Source organism: Motacilla alba, chromosome 26 (genome assembly GCF_015832195.1).
Source record: "Motacilla alba alba isolate MOTALB_02 chromosome 26, Motacilla_alba_V1.0_pri, whole genome shotgun sequence".
Taxonomy (NCBI): Eukaryota; Metazoa; Chordata; class Aves; order Passeriformes; family Motacillidae; genus Motacilla; species Motacilla alba.
This window is the reverse complement of record NC_052041.1, coordinates 3957933-3975635: the sequence shown is the minus strand read 5'-3', so window position 1 is coordinate 3975635 and position 17703 is coordinate 3957933. Positions and strand designations below refer to the sequence as shown.

The following is a 17703-nucleotide window of genomic DNA, read 5'->3' as shown; positions in this document are numbered from 1 at the left end:
AGCGCTGTCCCGGGAATGCTCGGGAATGCTCCGGGAAGGCAGCGCTGTCCCGGGAATGCTCCGGGAATGCTCCGGTAACGCTCCGGGAAGGCAGCGCTGTCCCGGGAATGCCCCGGGAATGCTCGGGAATGCTCCGGGAAGGCAGCGCTGTCCCGGGAATGCTCCGGGAATGTTTCGGGAATGCTCCGGGAAGGCAGCGCTGTCCCGGGAATGCTCCGGGAATGCTCCGGGAACGCTCCGGGAAGGCAGCGCTGTCCCGGGAATGCTCCGGGAATGCTCCGGGAACGCTCCGGGAAGGCAGCGCTGTCCCGGGAATGCTCCGGGAATGCTCCGGGAACGCTCCGGGAAGGCAGCGCTGTCCCGGCGCTCGAGCCGCGGGTGACACCTAGAGGGACGTCGGGGGGAGCAGGGAAACGCCGGGACCCGAGCACGGGAGAGGCCCCGCTGCAGCCCGGAGACCCCCGGGCACCGCCCCGCCGAGCCGGGTCACCCCCGGCGACACGGGGCTGGCACACGGGTGGCACACGGGTGGCACAGGGACCCCCCAGGCCCTGCAGCCAGCTGGGCATGGAGGGTGCGCCGGGCAAGGAAAAGGATGAGGCGAGTCCAGGATCAGCCCAGAGCCCCTCGGGGGGATCACAGAGGTGACGTGTGGGGACAGGTGACACCTTCCTCTGTCCCACGGCTCTGGGTGTGGCATTTCCGGCCCAAAACGCGGCTCCCGTGACGCCAACGGCGACACAACCCCCCCGGGAATGTCACATCCCAGGAAAATGGGGACAGAGAGGGACGCAGGAGACCTCGGGGTCACTTTGGAGAGCCCAGAGCTGGCCTTAAAAACCAGGGCAGCTCCAGGGGCGTCACGGCAGATCCCTCACAACCCTGCCGGGTGCCGGGACAGCCAGAGCCAGCCTGGCTGTGCCAGGGAAGGGAGGATTCCCGGGAAGGGGAGGATTCCCGGGAAGGGGAAGCTCCTGAGGGAAGGTGATGCTCCCCAAAGCCACCATGGGACACTGGGAATGCCACGCTGCCTCCCAGGAGGAGCCTGGCACTGGGTACCCACACCACCACCCCAGAAAGAAAGAGCAGGGAGAAGAGGGGTGTTTGGTTTTGTTGTTCTCGTTATTATTAATTTTTTGTGTGTGTGTGTTGTTGTTTTTTTTTTTTTTGGCATGGATACCATCTGTTCACCTGAACTATGGACCTTCTGTCTCTAAGAAATCTTTTGGTATCTTCCCATCTGGACGCAAACAAAAGGATGAGGAAAAGAAAAGATGAAAAGCAGAATTTCCTCCCCCCCTCCACCAGCAGCAGGCTCGGCTCAGGGGCCACAGCCAGATTTGGCCACCGCAGGGATCCTCCAGGGCCAGCTTTGATGACCCCCAGGTCCCCTGCAGGTGCTCAGCCGTGGGGATGTTGCCCCTTTTGCTCCACCAAGCCCCTGGCCCAGCTTTGGGGGTGGAATGGGAGGCACAGGGAGCTTTTCCCTGAAGTGAAATGGGAGCAGTGGCCGTCCCTGCTGGCTGGGAGGTGGCACCGCTGTGGCCGATGTCCAGCAGGAAGGAAGGAGCTGTGTCCTTCTGCCAGCACTGCTGGGGTGGTCAGCACTGATGGGGTGGTCAGCACTGCTGGGGTGGTCAGCACTGATGGTCAGCCCTGATGGTCAGCCCTGCTGGGGTTGGTCAGCACTGCTGGGGCTCAGGGAGGGTGGACAAGCCGGGAGGACGCTCTGCTTGCCAGGCAGAGGTGACAAGGGGACACCGTCCCACCACCGCGCTGGTTCGTGTCCATCCCAGCTCCGTGACAAACCCCACGTCCGGCAGAGGGTTCAGCCCCGTTTCTGCTCTTTTTTCCCCCAAAGCTGGGTGGAGGCAGCACGTGGGCAGGGTCCACGATCCCTCCGTAGTGCAAAACCCAGCGGGGGACGCAGAGGTGACAGCGGGGTCCTGCCATCGCTCCCCGGGGCCCGGGCACCGCGGGGGGAGAGGGGACGGAGGTGCCTTCCCTGCAGGAAGGAAGGAGGGACCATTTCGGACAGGAACAACCAACCTACCATCCTCGTCCACCAGTCACTAACCAAGGGAGGAGGGCAGGAAAAGTCCAGCTCTTGGGGTTTTGCTTCTGGTGTCGTGGCGGGGCCAGTCCGTCCCCGGGCAGTGGCGGCGTGAGGGACACGCCAGCAGCAACAGGTTGGTGTCGTTGTCGTTGTCATCGTCCCAAGGAAAACCTTTTGCTTTGTGGAAGTGCCTTGAAAGAACCAGGATAACGCCAAGGTCACCTTGGGGAGGTGGGAGCGTCGCTTGGTCTCCGTCCAGGAGGGTGGGAAGGGTTTGCCCCTCGGTGGGGGAGGAGGAAGGAGTCCTTAGGACAAGTCCTCCACCGGCAGCTCCTCCTCCAGGTCCCTGTCGTCGGGGATCGTCACATTCTGGTTGGTGGTGGCCATCAATGACACGGGTCTGCTGTCCTCCTCCGCCTCAGCTGGCTCCTCCTTCACGTGCACGGGGTGGCTGTGGGGAAGGGGAGCCTTCAGCCTCGGGGAGTGGGTCCCACCACCTACAACCCCTCCAAGTTTCTGGTCCAGAAGCCTCCTCACCCTGGGGCTGGGAGCCAAACCCCTCCTAGCTCTGAGAACGGGAGCCAAAGCCTCCCTCACCCTGAACAGGAGCCCACAAGCAGCTCCTGGTGGCTGTGGGGAGGGACAGCCTTCAGCCTCGGGGAGTGGGTCCCACCACCCAAAACTCCCTGAAATCCTTGATCCAGAACCCCCCTCACCCTGGGGACGGGAGCCCAAACCCCCTCACCCTGGGGACGGGAGCCCAAACCCCCTCACCCTGGGGACAGCAGCCCAAACCCCCTCACCCTGGGGATGGGAGCCCAAACCCCCTCACCCAGGGGACGGCAGCCCACACAGCTGCCAGTGCCCCTTGTGCCAGCCACCCCTGTGCCCTCCCGGGCCAGGCTGACCTGTACTGCTGTGGGGACAGGCGGGGGCTGTTGCTGCCGTTGCTGTTGACCTGCTCCACGGTGCTGCTGACGTCGTCGTGGCCCACGTGCAGCATGGCACTGGCCGAGCTGGTGTTGATCATGGTGGGGCTGTTGAGCAGGGGGAAGCTGCTCTCTGCCAGTGCAGCCTGTGACAGGGAGCACGGAGGGACGTGGAATTCAGGTTGGAAGGTCCTTAAATCACATCTCATCCCACCCCCTGTCACGTCCACTGTCCCAGGTTGTTCCAAGCCCTGTCCAGCCTGGCCTTGGACACTCCCAGGGATGGGGCAGCCACAGCCACAGGGAATGATCTCTTCCATACCTTAAACCTGAATTTCCCCTCTTTCAACTTGAACCCATCCCCCATGTCCCTCATTTCCTGACGAGATGCAAGACCCCAGCGGAGGCTGGGTGTGTCCCCATGTCCCTGTCAGGGCCAGGGCTGGGTCCTTACCTGGTAACTTGCATTAAGTGCTCCATAACCGAGTCCTGAAATCATATTTTTGACTAAGGTGGGACTCCTGCAGACAGAGAGAAAACAGAGGGATGCAGGGCTGAGCGTTCCCAGCCTGGGGACCGGGCTGGTGGCAGCTCTGGGGCTGTGTCCCACGGGGAAGGAGCACCCACCCTGTCATCTTTGGTGGCCTTCTCTTTTGGTACTCGTGCTCGTCCACGGTCCACACGGCGCCCTTGACGTTCTCCACGCGCACGAAGCACTTGTGCAGGCTCAGGTTGTGGCGGACGGCGTTCTGCGGGCACGGGGGCCTGGCCTCAGTGCCGCACCCTCGCCATCCTCCTCCCTGCCCAGCCCCACAGCTCCTGGGGGCCCAAACGCTCCCCAAAGCCCCCTGGGTGCTCCCCGACCCCACTGGCACCGAGCGGTCCCGACCCCGCTTGGAGGAGCCCGGCCTGATGCTGAGGAAGGTGGGGACAGGGTGGGACAAGGGACACCAGCTCCACTGCAGCTCTGGCGATGCCGAGCAAAGCCAGCTCCTCTTTCCCTTCCTTTTTCCTTCCTCCCACCCCTCCCCTCTCGTTTTGGTCCTTTCCCTCCCTTTCTTCTTTACATCGACCATCTTTACATTTCTAAATGTAAAATAAAGAGACACACACGTAGGCAGACAGCACAGCCCCGAGAGATACCAGCTCCCTTTTCCCCTTCCAACTCCCTGCCATTTGCTACTGCCCCTATTTCATTACCAATTTTAATTTGCCTCTAATTAAATCCTGTGTATTTTTCCGACTCACTTGCTAATCCATGAGGGAGGCAGGAGGCTGGAGTGGAATCTCTCCGAGCTATAATTACAAAGGGCCTAATCACGCCGGGGCTCTGCCTTTGAATAAATTTCCTTGCATTAAGGTTCTCAGATTCTCTGCCTTGCAAATGAGAATGACCCCAATTTCAGGAAGTTGGCCTCGGAGGGGTTTTTTTTTCTCTCCTTTTTTTTTTTTATTTCGAGTCCTGATTCGTGATGAGAGACTAATTCGTTACGCTAAAACATTAACAGCAATTTAAAAGGTCGAACGGGGGCTGTATAAACAAAGGAGCCTGGCCAGCACAACAAGGCAAAAGGAGACACAAGGACTGAGCTCCCCCGTGCCTCCGAGTGCCACCGTGCCCAGAACTCAGCAAATGGCGCCAGCATCGCCCCTTTGGCTTGGAATTTGAGGAAAAAACAAAGCTGGGCTCTTCTCTTGTCATCCATTTGTCCATCCATCTGTCCATCCATCCATCCATCCATCCATCCATCCATCCATCCATCCATCCCTCCATCCATCCATCTGTCCATCCATCCATCCCTCCATCCATCCATCCATCCCTCCATCCATCCATCCCTCCATCCATCCGTCCATCCATCCCTCTGTCCATCCATCCATCCATCCATCCATCATCCCTCCATCACTCCATCCATCCATCCATCCATCCATCATCCATCCATCCATCCATCATCCATCCATCCATCCATCCATCCATCCATCCATCCATCCATCCCTCCATCCATCATCCCTCCATCACTCCATCCATCCATCCATTCATCATCCATCCATCCATCCATCCATCCATCCATCCATCCATCCATCCATTCCCATCCATCCATCCCTCTGTCCATCCATCATCCCTCCATCCATCCATCCATCCATCCATCCATCCATCCATCCATCCATCCCTCTGTCCATCCATCATCATCCATCCATCCATCCATCCATCCATCCATCCATCCATCCATCCCTCATCCCTCCATCCATCCGTCCATCCCTCATCCCTCCATCCAGCCATGCCAGGGTGCCAGGGTGGCGCGGTGCCAAGCAGCAGGGACAGGCTCCTCTGACCCTCTGGGGACGCTTTGTGAGCAGCTCCCCGGGTCCCTGGGGAGGGAGATCCAGGCCCAGCCAGTGCTGCTCGATGGGATTTTGGGGGGAGCCCTGGCTCCCAGCAGGACCCTGATTCAGCTGGCCCAGCTCCCCGGGGGACCCTTGGTGTGGCCGAAGCCAGGCGCCGTGTCCCAGCCACTGTCACCCAGGGGGACAAGCTCCATTTGGGCCCTGCCCTGGCACAGGGCCTGTGGCTCTCCTTGGTCTCAAACTCTGCACTGGCATCACCCAGACGGGGGGGTCGGGATGCACAGACACATCCCAGGAATTCCAAGGGGGACCCCAGGGAGCAGGACGAGCCCTTGTCCCCCGCTCTGTCCTCACCCCAGGACTGTCCTGTCCCCTGGGGGCACACCCAGGATATCCCTCCCTGCCAGGCAGGGTCCTGCCCACGCTCCCTCCTTCCTTCCCAAACAAAGCCCTGGCTGCAGCCAGGAGGGTGACAAAGCCACTCCTCTGCCCAGGGTCCCCTTTTGGCCCTGGGGACACCCCCTGCTCTGAGTCACCGGTGAGGATGGGCCTGGAAAGGCTCAGCTGGGGATAAAATAAAATAAAATAGACTGAAATAAACTGAAATAAAATAAAATAAAATAAAATAAAATAAAATAAAATAAAATAAAATAAAATAAAATAAAATAAAATAAAATAAAATAAAATAAAATAAAATAAATAGAATAGAATAAAATAAAATAAACCCTGGAAGTGGGCAGGGCGTGATCCTGCATCCCTGGAGCCTGGCATGCCCCATCCCTGTGCTGCTCCCAGGTCACAGGGGAGGTCCCAGGCCAGCCCCTGGTCGGGGGCAGAGGGGACATGTCCCCTGCCTCAGCCTGAAGGGGTTTTGTGTTTCCAGGCAGTGTTTGCTCAGAGCCAGGCCCAGCTGCTGTGTTTGCTTCTCATCTCTCTCCTCTAATGATGTTTGCTCTGCACCCTCCACCCACTCCCTGGGCCCTGCTGGGGTCTCCCTGTGGCTTCCCCACCTCGGTCCCCAGCATTCCTGTCCCATCCCAGGGAGGAGCTACAGGAAAGGAGGGAAAAACCCCAGAAAAGCGGTTTTCAAGGAGAGGAAATAGGTTATTTTTTTCCTGTGTATCCACCTCCAGAAGCCTGGCCTTGGGCACTGCAAGTTATGAAGAGAATTATCCCCCCAGCAGCTCTTTTTAACCCCCTGCCATCCCTTCTTGGTGGTAAAACAGGAAAAAATAAAGAATAAAAAAAGGGAAGCAGAAAAGGGAGGGATGCCCTGCTCCAACTTGCTAACACGGGGTATGAGGAAACTGCAAAAAAACCCCCAAAATATTTATTCCTTTCAGCAACAAAAAGGCAGGAAAAAGGCATTTTCACCTGCCATTATCTGATTGCAGAGGGGGAAACTGAGGCTCTGGGGCAGCGATGGCCACAGAGAGCTCTGCCCCATTGCTGCCACCCTGTCCCCATTCCAGGGGTTTGCCAAAATGCCTGATATCCCAAAAGTTTCCCATGGATCTGCAGCAGCGACACACGGGGGCCCTGAGCTCCTGGAGAATGGATTCCTCCTCCTCAAGCCTCTCCAAAAGCTCCCTCTCGCTCGCACCTCGCTGATTTTAATTATTTGTATTTAAACGAGCAGGTTTCCCTCTGCCACTTCACTCCTTGCTGCCCTGAGCAGGAGGGAGCCGAGCTGCCTCTCGGTAAATATGGGCAGCAGGAAACAATAAATAAATCAATCTTCCCTGGCCGAGGCAAGAAGCGAATCACAGAATCACAGAATCACAGAATCACAGAGCTGCTCCTTCCACACTCCCCTGCTCCTCTCAGATGGCTTTGCCCAGCTCTGGTTTCTAAAAAAGCAAAGGGGGAGCAGCCCCAGCCCTTGTGTGCTGCCCCAAAATTCACTCCAGCAGCCCAGGCTGGTGACAAAACCCCTCAGCGACAAAAACTTTTGCCTGTGAGAGGGGTGGGGGGAACCCGATGGGCACAGGCAGCTGCCTGGGGGGTGGCAGAGGGGGTGTCCTGCCACCCCCTCTCATCCCTCCCTGCGTTCCCAGGCAGCACCGAGACCCAGGCAGCAGCAGTGTCACCTGCCCCCAGGTTATCATTAACCTTATTTGCTATTTCCAGTCTCTCTCTCCTGCCTCTGCCCTTGTTCTCCTCAGAAAATCCCTGGATTTTACCACTCAGCCCTCGGCTGTATCCCACCGCAGGGATCGTGCGTCCCCACAGCCCAGCGAGGCCTTCTGGGGGGCAGAAAAGTGGGATTTGGTCCTAAAAGAATTTCTTACACCATTTTAGAGCTGGGCAACGAACTGATCCTTTAGCACAGGAGCATCCCTGCAGCAGGCAGGACTGGGTGGGCTGGGGTGGGACCGGGGTGGGCTGGGGTGAGCCAGGGTGGGCTGGGGTGGGCCCAGGGTGGTCTGGGGTGGGTCTGGGGTGGGCTGGGGTGAGCCTGGGGGAATGGGGTGAGGCATGGGGAAAATGGGGTGAGCCCAGGGTGGGCTGGGGTGAGCCTGGGGTGGGTTGAGGTGAGGCCTGGGTGGGCTGAGGTGAGCCCAAGGTGGGATGGGGTGAGCCAGGATAGGATGGAGTGAGCCTGGGGGAAATGGGGTGAGCCCAGAGTGGGTTGGGGTGAGCCTGGGGGAAATGGGGTGAGCCCGGGGTGCCAGGCAGGGCTGCTCTCACCTTCCAGGTGGCCGTGTTCCTCCGGAAGTAGGCGAACATCCGCGTGAACCAGTTGTAGATTTCATTCAACGTTAGCTGCCTGTCGGGGGTCTCCAGGATGGCCTGGGCAGCCAGAGAGGGGACAAGGCTGTCACTCGTGGGGTTGGACACCCATCCCGAGGGGCAGAGACGGGGTTCAGCAGGTGGGGCGAGGCTGAGGGAGGGCTTTGGGCTGCGGAGCTGGCCCCCGTGGCTCTCACCTGCCGGATGAGCGAGGCGTACGTGAAGGGCGGCCGGACGTCGGCGTTTTTGTAAAACTCGTGATTCTGTGCAAGCTCTGCAGGGGGACAACAACCAGGGGAGGGCAGGGGCTGGAGTGAAGCGACCCACTGAGCCCCTCAGGAGGGCGCTGAGCCCCGGCCCGGAGCTCACCTGAAGAGATCGGGGTGCAGAACTTCTCCGAGTTCCTCCTGCGGATGGGCCCCACGTTGTGTAAAGTGGAAGAGCTGATGACGGAGGGGCCCTGCCGCAGCGGGGTGATGGGCGCCGTGGCCGACGTGGGGGGATGAGGTAAACCGTCGGGAAACGTGTCGGAAGTGCTCTTGGAGAGGGTGGCACTGGAGACCAGGTTCAGCTGCAGGGACAGGCAGGGAGGGGAGGGGTTGGGAAGGCTGGGAGAGCGCCGGGAACAGCGGCGGCTCCGAAGGAGGCGGGGAGGGGATGGAAAGGGGGCACTTGATGGGATTGGAGAGGGTGGGGTGCAGCCAGGGGGTGGGGATGGAGCCAGGGGATGGGATGGACCCGTGGGATGGGGATGAATCTGTGGGATGGGAATGAATCCATGGGATGGGAATTAACTCATGGGATAGGAGTGAATTTGTGGGATGGGGGTGAATCCATGGGATGGGGGTGAATCCATGGGATTGGGATGAATCTGTGGGTTGGGGGTGAATCCATGGGATGGGGGTGAATCTGTGGGATGGGAATGAATTTGTGGGATGGGAATTAACTCATGGGATGGGAGTGAATTTGTGGGATGGGGATGAATCCCTGGGATGGAAATTAATCCATGGAATGGGGATGAACCCATGGGAAGGGGGTGCAAGAGTGGGATGGGATGAACCTGTGGAATGGGGATGACTCTCTGTGAGGGTAATTAACCCATGGGATGGAATTAACCCATAGGACGGGAATTAACTCAAGGGATGGGGATGAACCCATGGGATGGGGGTGAATCTGTGGGATGGGGATGAATCCATGGGATTGGGATGAATCTGTGGGTTGGGGATGAATCCATGGGATGGGGGTGAATCTGTGGGATGGGAATTAACCCATGGAATGGGGATGAACCCATGGGAAGGGGGTACAAGAGTGGGATGGGATGAACCTGTGGAATGGGGATGACTCTCTGTGAGGGTAATTAACCCATGGGATGGAATTAACCCATAGGATGGGAATTAACTCATGGGACGGGGATGAACCCATGGGATGAACCCACGGGACGGGGATGCACCCACTCCATGTCAGAGCTGGTGGAGCTGCATTTTCCAGAGGGTGGCCAGGGCACGTCCATCCCACAGAGCCCACCCGGGTGACCGTGCACAGGGCAGGGAGGGGACAGCAGCTGTCAGGGAGGGGGTGTAGAGGGCAGGAAGGGACTCACGCTTACAGGCTGGCTGAAAGGCTTTGGCTCTGAAGGTCTCATGTGAAGATGGGCCATCATTGCTTGGAGACGCTCGCTCTCCTTGGCCAGCTGGGGGAGGCAGGAAGCAGGACAGGGACGGTCACACAGTGCCAAAGTCACCACGGAGGTGGCCAAGGCCTGGAGGAGCTGCCGTGAGCCCCCAAACCTGGTCTGGACAGGCAGCAACCCCCAGGGTGTCCCCCCAGGTGCCACCTCCTGCCCGATGCTGGCTCCTGAGAGCCCCAGTGAGGCTGTGGCCTGTGGGGGCTGCTGCAGCCACCATGGAGGGCACAGGGGCCGCTCCAGCTCCGTGTGTGCACTGGGGGAAAGATGCACAGAGCCACTCCCAGAGCCCCCAGGCTGCCACCCACCAGCAGGGCCACCCACAACAGCCCTGGGTGCTCTTGTCCCCGTGCCTGCTGTCACTGTCCTGTCCCCTTCGCCTCCCCAGCAGCTCCCTGTCCATCGGTCCATCCATCCCCCAGCGTTCCCACATCGCTGTAATTGCTCCCTGCCTGTTTACTCCCTGCAGTGAGCAGAGGCTGAAATATTCACTGTGGCACCAGGAGAGATTTTGAGCCCGGCGCAGCCGATGGGATCTGACACCCCACTCCCTTCCCGTCACCTTCCCTTTCCACCGGGACCCCTCAAGCTCGGGGGAGCCCCCGCTCTCCAGCCAAGCCCCCTGGCAGAGCGAGGCGAGGAAGGGGTTAAAAGCAGGAGTTTGCAGCAAGTTTGGAGCAGCTCGGCTGCTTTCTGCTGCCGCGGTGCTCATTAGAGCTGACAGCTCTCCCCTCGTGATGCAGCCGGCACAGCGGGAGCTCCGCGCTCCAAACTTTCTAATTGGTGGCTCCGTGGCAGGTTCCTCTCTGCACACACAGCTCTGCTCTCGCCCTTCAGCTTCTTTTTTTTATTATTATTATTTTTTCCCTCCCCTTTTCCTTTCCCTCCCCTCTTTAAGCCCCAGTAATTGCTTTCAAGCTCTGGCTTTGGCGAGGCGTGGGGAGCGGGATGGATGGCAGGGACGGCCCGGGAGGACGCAGCCTCCACAGCCACCCCGGTTTGGCCGTGTCCCCCCGTCCCACAGCCCCTGTCAGGCCCCTAATTCTGGGCTGGGGGGGTCCCAAAGGTGCTGCACATCTTGTGCTGCTGTGTCCTGGGCCAGCGTCCCCTGTGGTGTCACACACAGCCACAGCCACACACCACGCTGAGCCCCTGCCAGCCCCGGGCACTGTCCCACCATGGGGGTGACCCCCTGCCCCATCCCATTTGCCAACCCCCCCTTTTCCTCCCCCTTTTTCCCCCCCTCCCTTCTCCATTAACCGAATTATGCAGAGCAGGCTGGGGGCTCGGAGAGGCTGGGAAAAGCACTATTTAAAGAACTGCCTGGCCAAAAATAGCACCCCAAAGTTGGGCTCCAAAGACCACGCTCAGCCATCAAAATAAGTGGCCTGGTTTTCAAGCAGCCCCGTGGCTCCCAGGGAGGTGGCACAGCCCATGTGGGGACAAACCCTGCTGCCTTCCACATCTGTGGCATCTCCTTTTACCCACGGGACATTTGGGATGAGAGAGGAACGAGTCTGAGGGCTTGATTTCCACCTGGATGCAGGATTGCTATTTGGGAAGGGTGTTTAAAACAAGTCCCCACTGGGATGGTTACAGTCCCCAACCCTGTCACCCTCTCCTGAGGGGAGCGCAGGGTGACAAAGAGGTGGCTTTTTGTCCCCATGTCCATGGGGGGGGACACCCACCTGTATCTCCAGCTGCTGTACCACTTGCATCTGGACTCGACACTGGGCCGTGCTTCGGTCATCAAGTGCATGTTCTGTGTTGAGGTGTCTGGGGAGGAGAACACGGAGGTTTGGTTAGGCCTGGGCATGCCCAAAACTCAGCCCCTCTGCTGGGGCCACACCTGGGATCGGCCCTGACCTGCAAACTGCTCAGGGATGCTCCAGCGCCGCTGCCCAGAGCGGGGTGAGCACGAGGGAAACTGAGGCACGGAGGTGACTGAGCAAACCAGGCTGCGGCAGCACCCCAAAGCCAGGCTGGAGGACACTCAGCCCCACCCCGGGCAGCCCCAGGGCGTTCAGGAGCAGCCTCTGGCAGAGGGAAAGCCCGCGGATGCTCCTGGAGCAGGCAGCTGGCAGGAGGTGCCAGGAGGACCTGAGGAGCAGGTTCCCAGGACAAAGGCAGTGTCATGGGAGGCTGCCTTCCACGCTCTGAGGAAAGCCCTGGGGGCAGAAGGTGGCATTTCCAGGCTGTTCCCCATCCTGCCTCGTGTTTATGAGGTGCTTTCTTTAGGAAGCACCAGGACCTTTGGTCCTCACTGCCCTCCCTCCTCCTCAGGGAGGGGAAGGGCTCCTGGTGACAGAGCTGTCACTTGCTGCAGAGCCAGGGACATCCTGGCATCACCTCGCCCCCAAACCCAGCAAAGCACCAGCCTGGGGACACAGCCAGCCCTGAGGATGTCACAGGGCCAGGCCATGTCCTTGCTGGGGTGGGCACAAACCCCGGGGGGCCTCCATGGAGGAGCGGGATGGTTTGGAGAGGGATTCTGGGGAAACGCCACCCTTGGAACAGCCCAAGAGGTGATGCTGGGGGGTCCCAGGGGCCGTGTGCCAGCTGCTCCCCAGGACTAAGGCTGAGACACCCCAGCAGAAGGCGCCTCAGCCTCCCCAGGCTGGCTCTGGAGGACGGCAGGAGTCTCACCCTGCTGCCTGTGAGAGCCTCCCAGCCCCAGCGTGCACAGACACGTCAGGGAAGCAGCCCTGCTGCCAAAGCCATCGGTGAGCAAAGCCCCCAGAGCCCCAGCCCTGCTCCTGTCCCTGCACGGCCACGGCTGCTTCTCCAGGGCAAAAAAGCTGCGAGAGCCAAGTGGGAATGGAGCCGTTTCCCAGTGACCCTCCCCCTTACCAAGCACGGCCCCAGGGCCACGCTGCCCCCTCCCAGCCTGGCACAGACACCTGAGCTGCCCCACGGAGGGGATGCCCAGGGGAGGCCCCAAGCTGCTGCCCAGGCTCCAGGCAGGCTCCAGGCTCCAGCTGGGCTTGGCCTTTGGGAGCTGCAAGTTTTCTGTCTGTCTGTCCCACACCCCAACACGTGCCCACGTTGGCAAGGAGGGGACAGAAACCCTTCCCCAGTGCTGCTGCGAGGCTGCCCTTGTGCCCGGGGGGGCAGGAAGGGACCCTGGCTGGCACAGCACAGCTCTGCCAGCCCTGTGACCCAGCTCTGGGCATTCCCTGCCAACTCCAGCTCCGGGAGCTTGCTCATCTGCCCCGTGCCCCTCGAACATGCCCTGCCAGGCAGGAGATGCCTTATCTGGGTTCACCCCATGACTCAGAGGCAGAGGAAGGAGGACACAGGAGGCTGAATCATCCTTCACTCATCCCCGGGCTGCCTTCACACGTCCTCATCCTCCCGGACAAGGCCTCTAGTGGTTTGGCACAGTCCAAGGGATGTTCCCACCGGAGCCAGCCCCTCAGAGGGTGGCAGAGGATGAAGGATGAGTTTGGAAAACCCCAAAACCTGCCCGCTGCGGAGCGCGGTGCTCGCCGAGCAGACAGCCGGGGAGGCGGGGGAAGGAGCCCGCCAGCCCGTCAGCTCCTTCTGATGTCTTTGCTAAAAATCCTGGCTACAAAGAGATCTAATTGCAAATGAACTAATTAAGTAAACCTCTGACGAAGCGTGAAAACAATTTGTTTGACCCTGACGCTAGCAGAGGGCTCTCCGACAGCAGAGTTAATCAGTCAGCGCCGGAGCCCACAAGCGGTGTCAGCGGTGCCATCTGCCATCTGCTGCCTCCCCCCTGTGTCCCCAGCAGGGCTGCCAGCCCCCCTCGCCTGCTGCCGGCGCCTGCCCGGGCTCTGGCCTCCTCCAGATCATTCCCTCATCCCATGGTTTGGCTTGGAAGTGCTCATAAAGCTCATCCCATTCCACCTTTGCCACGGGCAGGGTCACCTTCCACTCCGAGCCAGCCCGGCCTTGGACGTTTCCAAGGATGGGACAAGAGCAGCAGCAAACCCCTGCTGTGTTTTCTCCTTCTCCATGAGGTCGCCGAGCCCAGGGTACACACTTTGGGATGCCTGAACCAGCTGCCAGGATCTTCCCCACCACCAGCTCCATTCTGTCCCCGCTGAGACAGAAACACCTCCCCCAAAAGGGTGACACTTACTTGACAAACTGCCCCAAGTCCTCACAGAGGGTTTCGCAGCCAGGCCACTTGCACTCTCCGTGGCCGTAGAGCGGGTGGGAGCCGGGGGTCTCTTCGTGGGAAGAGCTGCACAAGAGGGAAAGGGGCCTTCAGATGGGGCAGCTGGGATCTCCAGCATTCCCATGGGGACAGCCCTGGGGCACCCATGGGACACCCCACAGGCATAGCTCCCTGTCCTCTGTGGGTGCAGCAAAACAGTGCCAAGCCTCTTTTATGGGGTGGGCAGAAACCCCCCACGCTCCCAGCCCTGTGGGGGATGGATCCCAGCCCTGTGGGGGATGGATCCCAGCCCCTTCCACCTCGCCAGGAATAAAAACACAAAGTGCCAGGGCCCGACCCGGCTCTACCTGTCCCTTCTGGGCGTGTGCATGGTGCTCTGTCCATTGGGCAGAGGGTGATGGGAAATGGGAGGCGAGACCTTGGCGGCCGAAAACGAGGTAGAGTTGGAGGTGTTGGTGGTGAGGTCAAGACCTTCCTGCTTAATGCTGTCCTCCACGGGCTGGGTGGCCGTGACCTCCTTCCAGAGCTGCTGGAGGTCTGAGGGGCAAACAGCTGTGGCACAGGAGAGAGTGACCAATGTCAGCAGGGACGCGAGGCAGCACCCAGGGCTTCCTCCCTGCTCCCTGACTCCTCACATCTCAGCCAGCACTGGGAGAGCACCACCTGGAGCTGGGCACAGCAAGGGGAGGCTGCAGGGACCCCGTGGGAAACCAAGACCAAGGCACCTGCAGCACTCACAGAGCTGTTCCAGAAGGGAGAAGAGCCTGACTTCCCAAATCCTGGCACCCTTCTGCCAGAGGAAGAGGTGTCCCAAATCCTGACGCTCCTCTGCCAGAGGAAGAGGTACCCCAAATCCTGGCACCCCCCTGCCAGAGGAAGAGGTACCCCAAATCCTGGCACCCCCCTGCCAGAGGAAGAGGTACCCCAAATCCTGACACCCCCCTGTCAGAGGAAGAGGTGTCCCAAATCCTGACATTCCTCTGCCAGAGAAAGAGGTACCCCAAATCCTGACACCCCCCTGTCAGAGGAAGAGGTGCCTCAAATCCTGACATTCCTCTGCCAGAGAAAGAGGTACCTCAAATCCTGGCACCTTTCTGTCAGAGGAAGAGGTGTCCCAAATCCTGGCACCCTTCTGCCAGAGGAAGAGGTGTTCCAAATCCTGGCACCCTTCTGTCAGAGAAAGAGGTGCCTCAAATCCTGGCACCCTTCTGTCAGAGAAAGAGGTGCCTCAAATCCTGGCACCCTTCTGTCAGAGAAAGAGGTGCCTCAAATCCTGGCACCCTTCTGTCAGAGGAAGAGGTGTCCCAAATCCTGGCACCCTTCTGTCAGAGGAAGAGGTGTCCCAAATCCTGGCACCCCCCTGTCAGAGGTGCCCCAGCCCTGCACCCCTCTGGAACCCAGACTCCAACCCTGCACGGCTCCTACTGCTGACACCATCGCCCCCCCAAACTTTGGGGGCACCACAAAACCCAACAGCACAGCCCCCCCCCCAGCCCCCCTCGCCCAGAGCTGGGCAGGTTCCAGCCCAGGAACCCCCCCAGGCCGTGTTCCTTACCTTGGGGCAGGGTCTGCAGGGGCACCGTGCCCTGCCCCGGCGGGAGGCTCACCAGGCCCTGGCGCTGCAGGTTTAACAGGTGCTGCTGCTGGAGCTGCTGCATCTGCAGGAGCTGCTGCTGGAAGGCCAGCTGCTTGTTCCCCAACGGCTGCTGAGACAAAAGCGGGGACAAATCCCAGCCTTATCGCCGGCCCGGCAGGGCAGGCGGGGGTCGGAGGCCGCGGCGAGGGGCGCTGGCAGCGAGGGGTGGTGGCGTTGGGGACACCGCGCCCCGCGGCGCCTCCATCCTGCTGCGGGGCCTGCTCGGCTCCCGGCTGAGCCGGACGGAGGCTTTGATCTATCGGAAGAGGAGGGGAAGGAAAGGGAAAAGGGGAAGGGAAAAATAAAGCGCTGGAAAGAAAGGGAGAGAGAGGAGCTGGGGGATTGCTCGGAGCTGTGCGGGGAGGAACCCGCAGAGCTCGGCTGGGGGGGTCCCACGGGGGAGGCTCAGCTGCGGGGTTGGTGTAAAAAAAGGGGGGTCGCAGCAGGCAACAGGCACAGAACCTTCCTGTAAGGCAGAAATTTATCCCTGTTTGTCAAAAATGACTGTTGAGAGCCCTTTCTTGGTGAGGGGCTGAAACTGGTGCAGGGAAGGGGGTGCCCAGTGCCAGTAGTGGTGTCCCCACCCCGGCCACAGCCACCCCCCAAGCAGGTGACTCTCCTTCACCCTTGGAGCTGGCCAGGCTCTGACCAGCATGGCTGGCCCTAAACTAGTTAGGCAGGATGGGTCCCTGGGGAGGCGCCGAGAAATCCATGAGAATTAAGTGAAGGGGAGAGAATTCAATTAGGGCTGGGGACAGGCAGCTGCTAATCCGAGCTGGCCGGGAGAGGGGAGCTGCCCCGGGGCTGCCCGGCCTCATTAGTGGGGCAGGCGGCTCCGTGACCCCGTGAACCCCCCCAAACCCCCCTGTTTGGGCAGACGGTGCCGGCAGGGAGCCAGGCTGGGGCACATCCCCCCCTCGCTGCACTCCGCAGTCCCCCCAAAGGAGTGTTTCCGTGTGCGAGCTCTGACTGAGAGCTCTGCAGTCTGGATGTCCCTGTTTTGTGAGCATCAGGGGATTCGGGCCCCTCAGGCACTGGGAATTCCAGGGAACGGGTGATCCCTGAGGCTGCATCAACAGGGAGCAGCAGACAGACTCTCCGTGGCAATCCCAGTCCGTGACTGAGTTTGGGGCCATCCCAGTCCGTGACTGAGTTTGGGGTCACATCCAGGGTCTCCCTGGATGCAGGGGGATCCCTGTGGATGTTGTTGATGCTCAGCCTTGGCTTTGTGAATCAGAGGGTGAGGATGGGCTCCAAACCCCTCTCTGCAACATCAGGCACCACCACGAGTCCTGTCTAGGGTACAGATGGAGTTTAATTCCAGTTTCTCAGCCTCAGGGAGATGTGTGGACTCTCCCTGTCCTCTCCACCTCTTGGCCACAGCGGAATTGCCTCCCCAGAGTCAGGTCTGGATCCTCCCTGGCTCTGTCTCAGCCCTGCACCTCTGAGGCTTAAAGATCAAGGCACAAATCAAAGCAATTCCTGCTCAGTGAAGAGAAATCCCTGACTCCTGAGCCACGAGGGCTCCAGGCCAGGGGATCAGCAGGATGGAGGGAAAAGGGCAGGACCAGGCTGCAGCCTGAGAGCTTCACAGCAGCTTCTCTGTCCCCCAGGGTGTCCCCTCCTGGCGAGGGGAAGCTCTGCCACCGTGTGGGATGGACACACTGGCCTTGCCTTGCTTAGAAACAGCAGCAGGGATGGGAAGGGATGGGATGGGATGGGACAGGATTCTCCTCCTCTTCCCGGCTCCACCACCGCCCTCCCCGAGGGCCCCGGGGCAAGCCCGAGCTCTGCTCCAGCACAGCCTCACCCACGTCACTTCCAGGCTGAGCTGCTGGGAGTGGATGAGGTCAGGAGGATCCCTGGGCACGCTGCCTGCATCCCACAGCCCAGCCAAGCTCCCCTGCCCTAGCCTGGCTGGATTCAGACCCCCTGAGCCCCCCGGGCAGCCCTGAGCCGCTTGTGGCTCTGGCAGGGACACTGTTGAACCTGGTGATGTGAAGGTGGAACCTTCATGCGCCTCAAATCCATGTCCCTCCAGCTTGCACAGAGCAGGAACAGGAGGAGCAGCCCCAGGAACACAAATCCAAGCCAAACCAAGGCCTGATCCAAGGGGAAGCCGATCTGCCACCCCTAGGGAACACCTGTGGCACCACAGACCTCCAAAGCCCTGAG

At 60.2% G+C, this 17703-nt stretch overlaps 1 protein-coding gene across 4 annotated transcripts in view; it reads right to left on the bottom strand.

The window, feature by feature from the left end:
* Positions 1 to 1103: 1103 nt before the first annotated feature.
* FOXP4 (forkhead box P4) overlaps positions 1104 to 17703 on the bottom strand; it is a 29460-nt gene continuing 12860 nt past the window's right edge. Inside the window, exons 4-15 of one of the 4 annotated variants that reach the window (XM_038162533.1) lie at positions 15448 to 15598; positions 14240 to 14444; positions 13854 to 13958; positions 11434 to 11521; positions 9662 to 9751; positions 8431 to 8632; positions 8259 to 8335; positions 8020 to 8121; positions 3613 to 3734; positions 3440 to 3506; positions 2965 to 3131; positions 1104 to 2507 (exon numbers count right to left, since the gene is read on the bottom strand). In XM_038162533.1, coding sequence (XP_038018461.1) covers positions 2363 to 2507; positions 2965 to 3131; positions 3440 to 3506; positions 3613 to 3734; positions 8020 to 8121; positions 8259 to 8335; positions 8431 to 8632; positions 9662 to 9751; positions 11434 to 11521; positions 13854 to 13958; positions 14240 to 14444; positions 15448 to 15598 — 1521 coding nt within the window. In that variant the 3' untranslated portion in view covers positions 1104 to 2362. The remainder of the gene's footprint in view (positions 2508 to 2964; positions 3132 to 3439; positions 3507 to 3612; positions 3735 to 8019; positions 8122 to 8258; positions 8336 to 8430; positions 8633 to 9661; positions 9752 to 11433; positions 11522 to 13853; positions 13959 to 14239; positions 14445 to 15447; positions 15599 to 17703) is intronic. The other 3 variants (XM_038162535.1, XM_038162536.1, XM_038162534.1) reach the window with 3 other exon arrangements.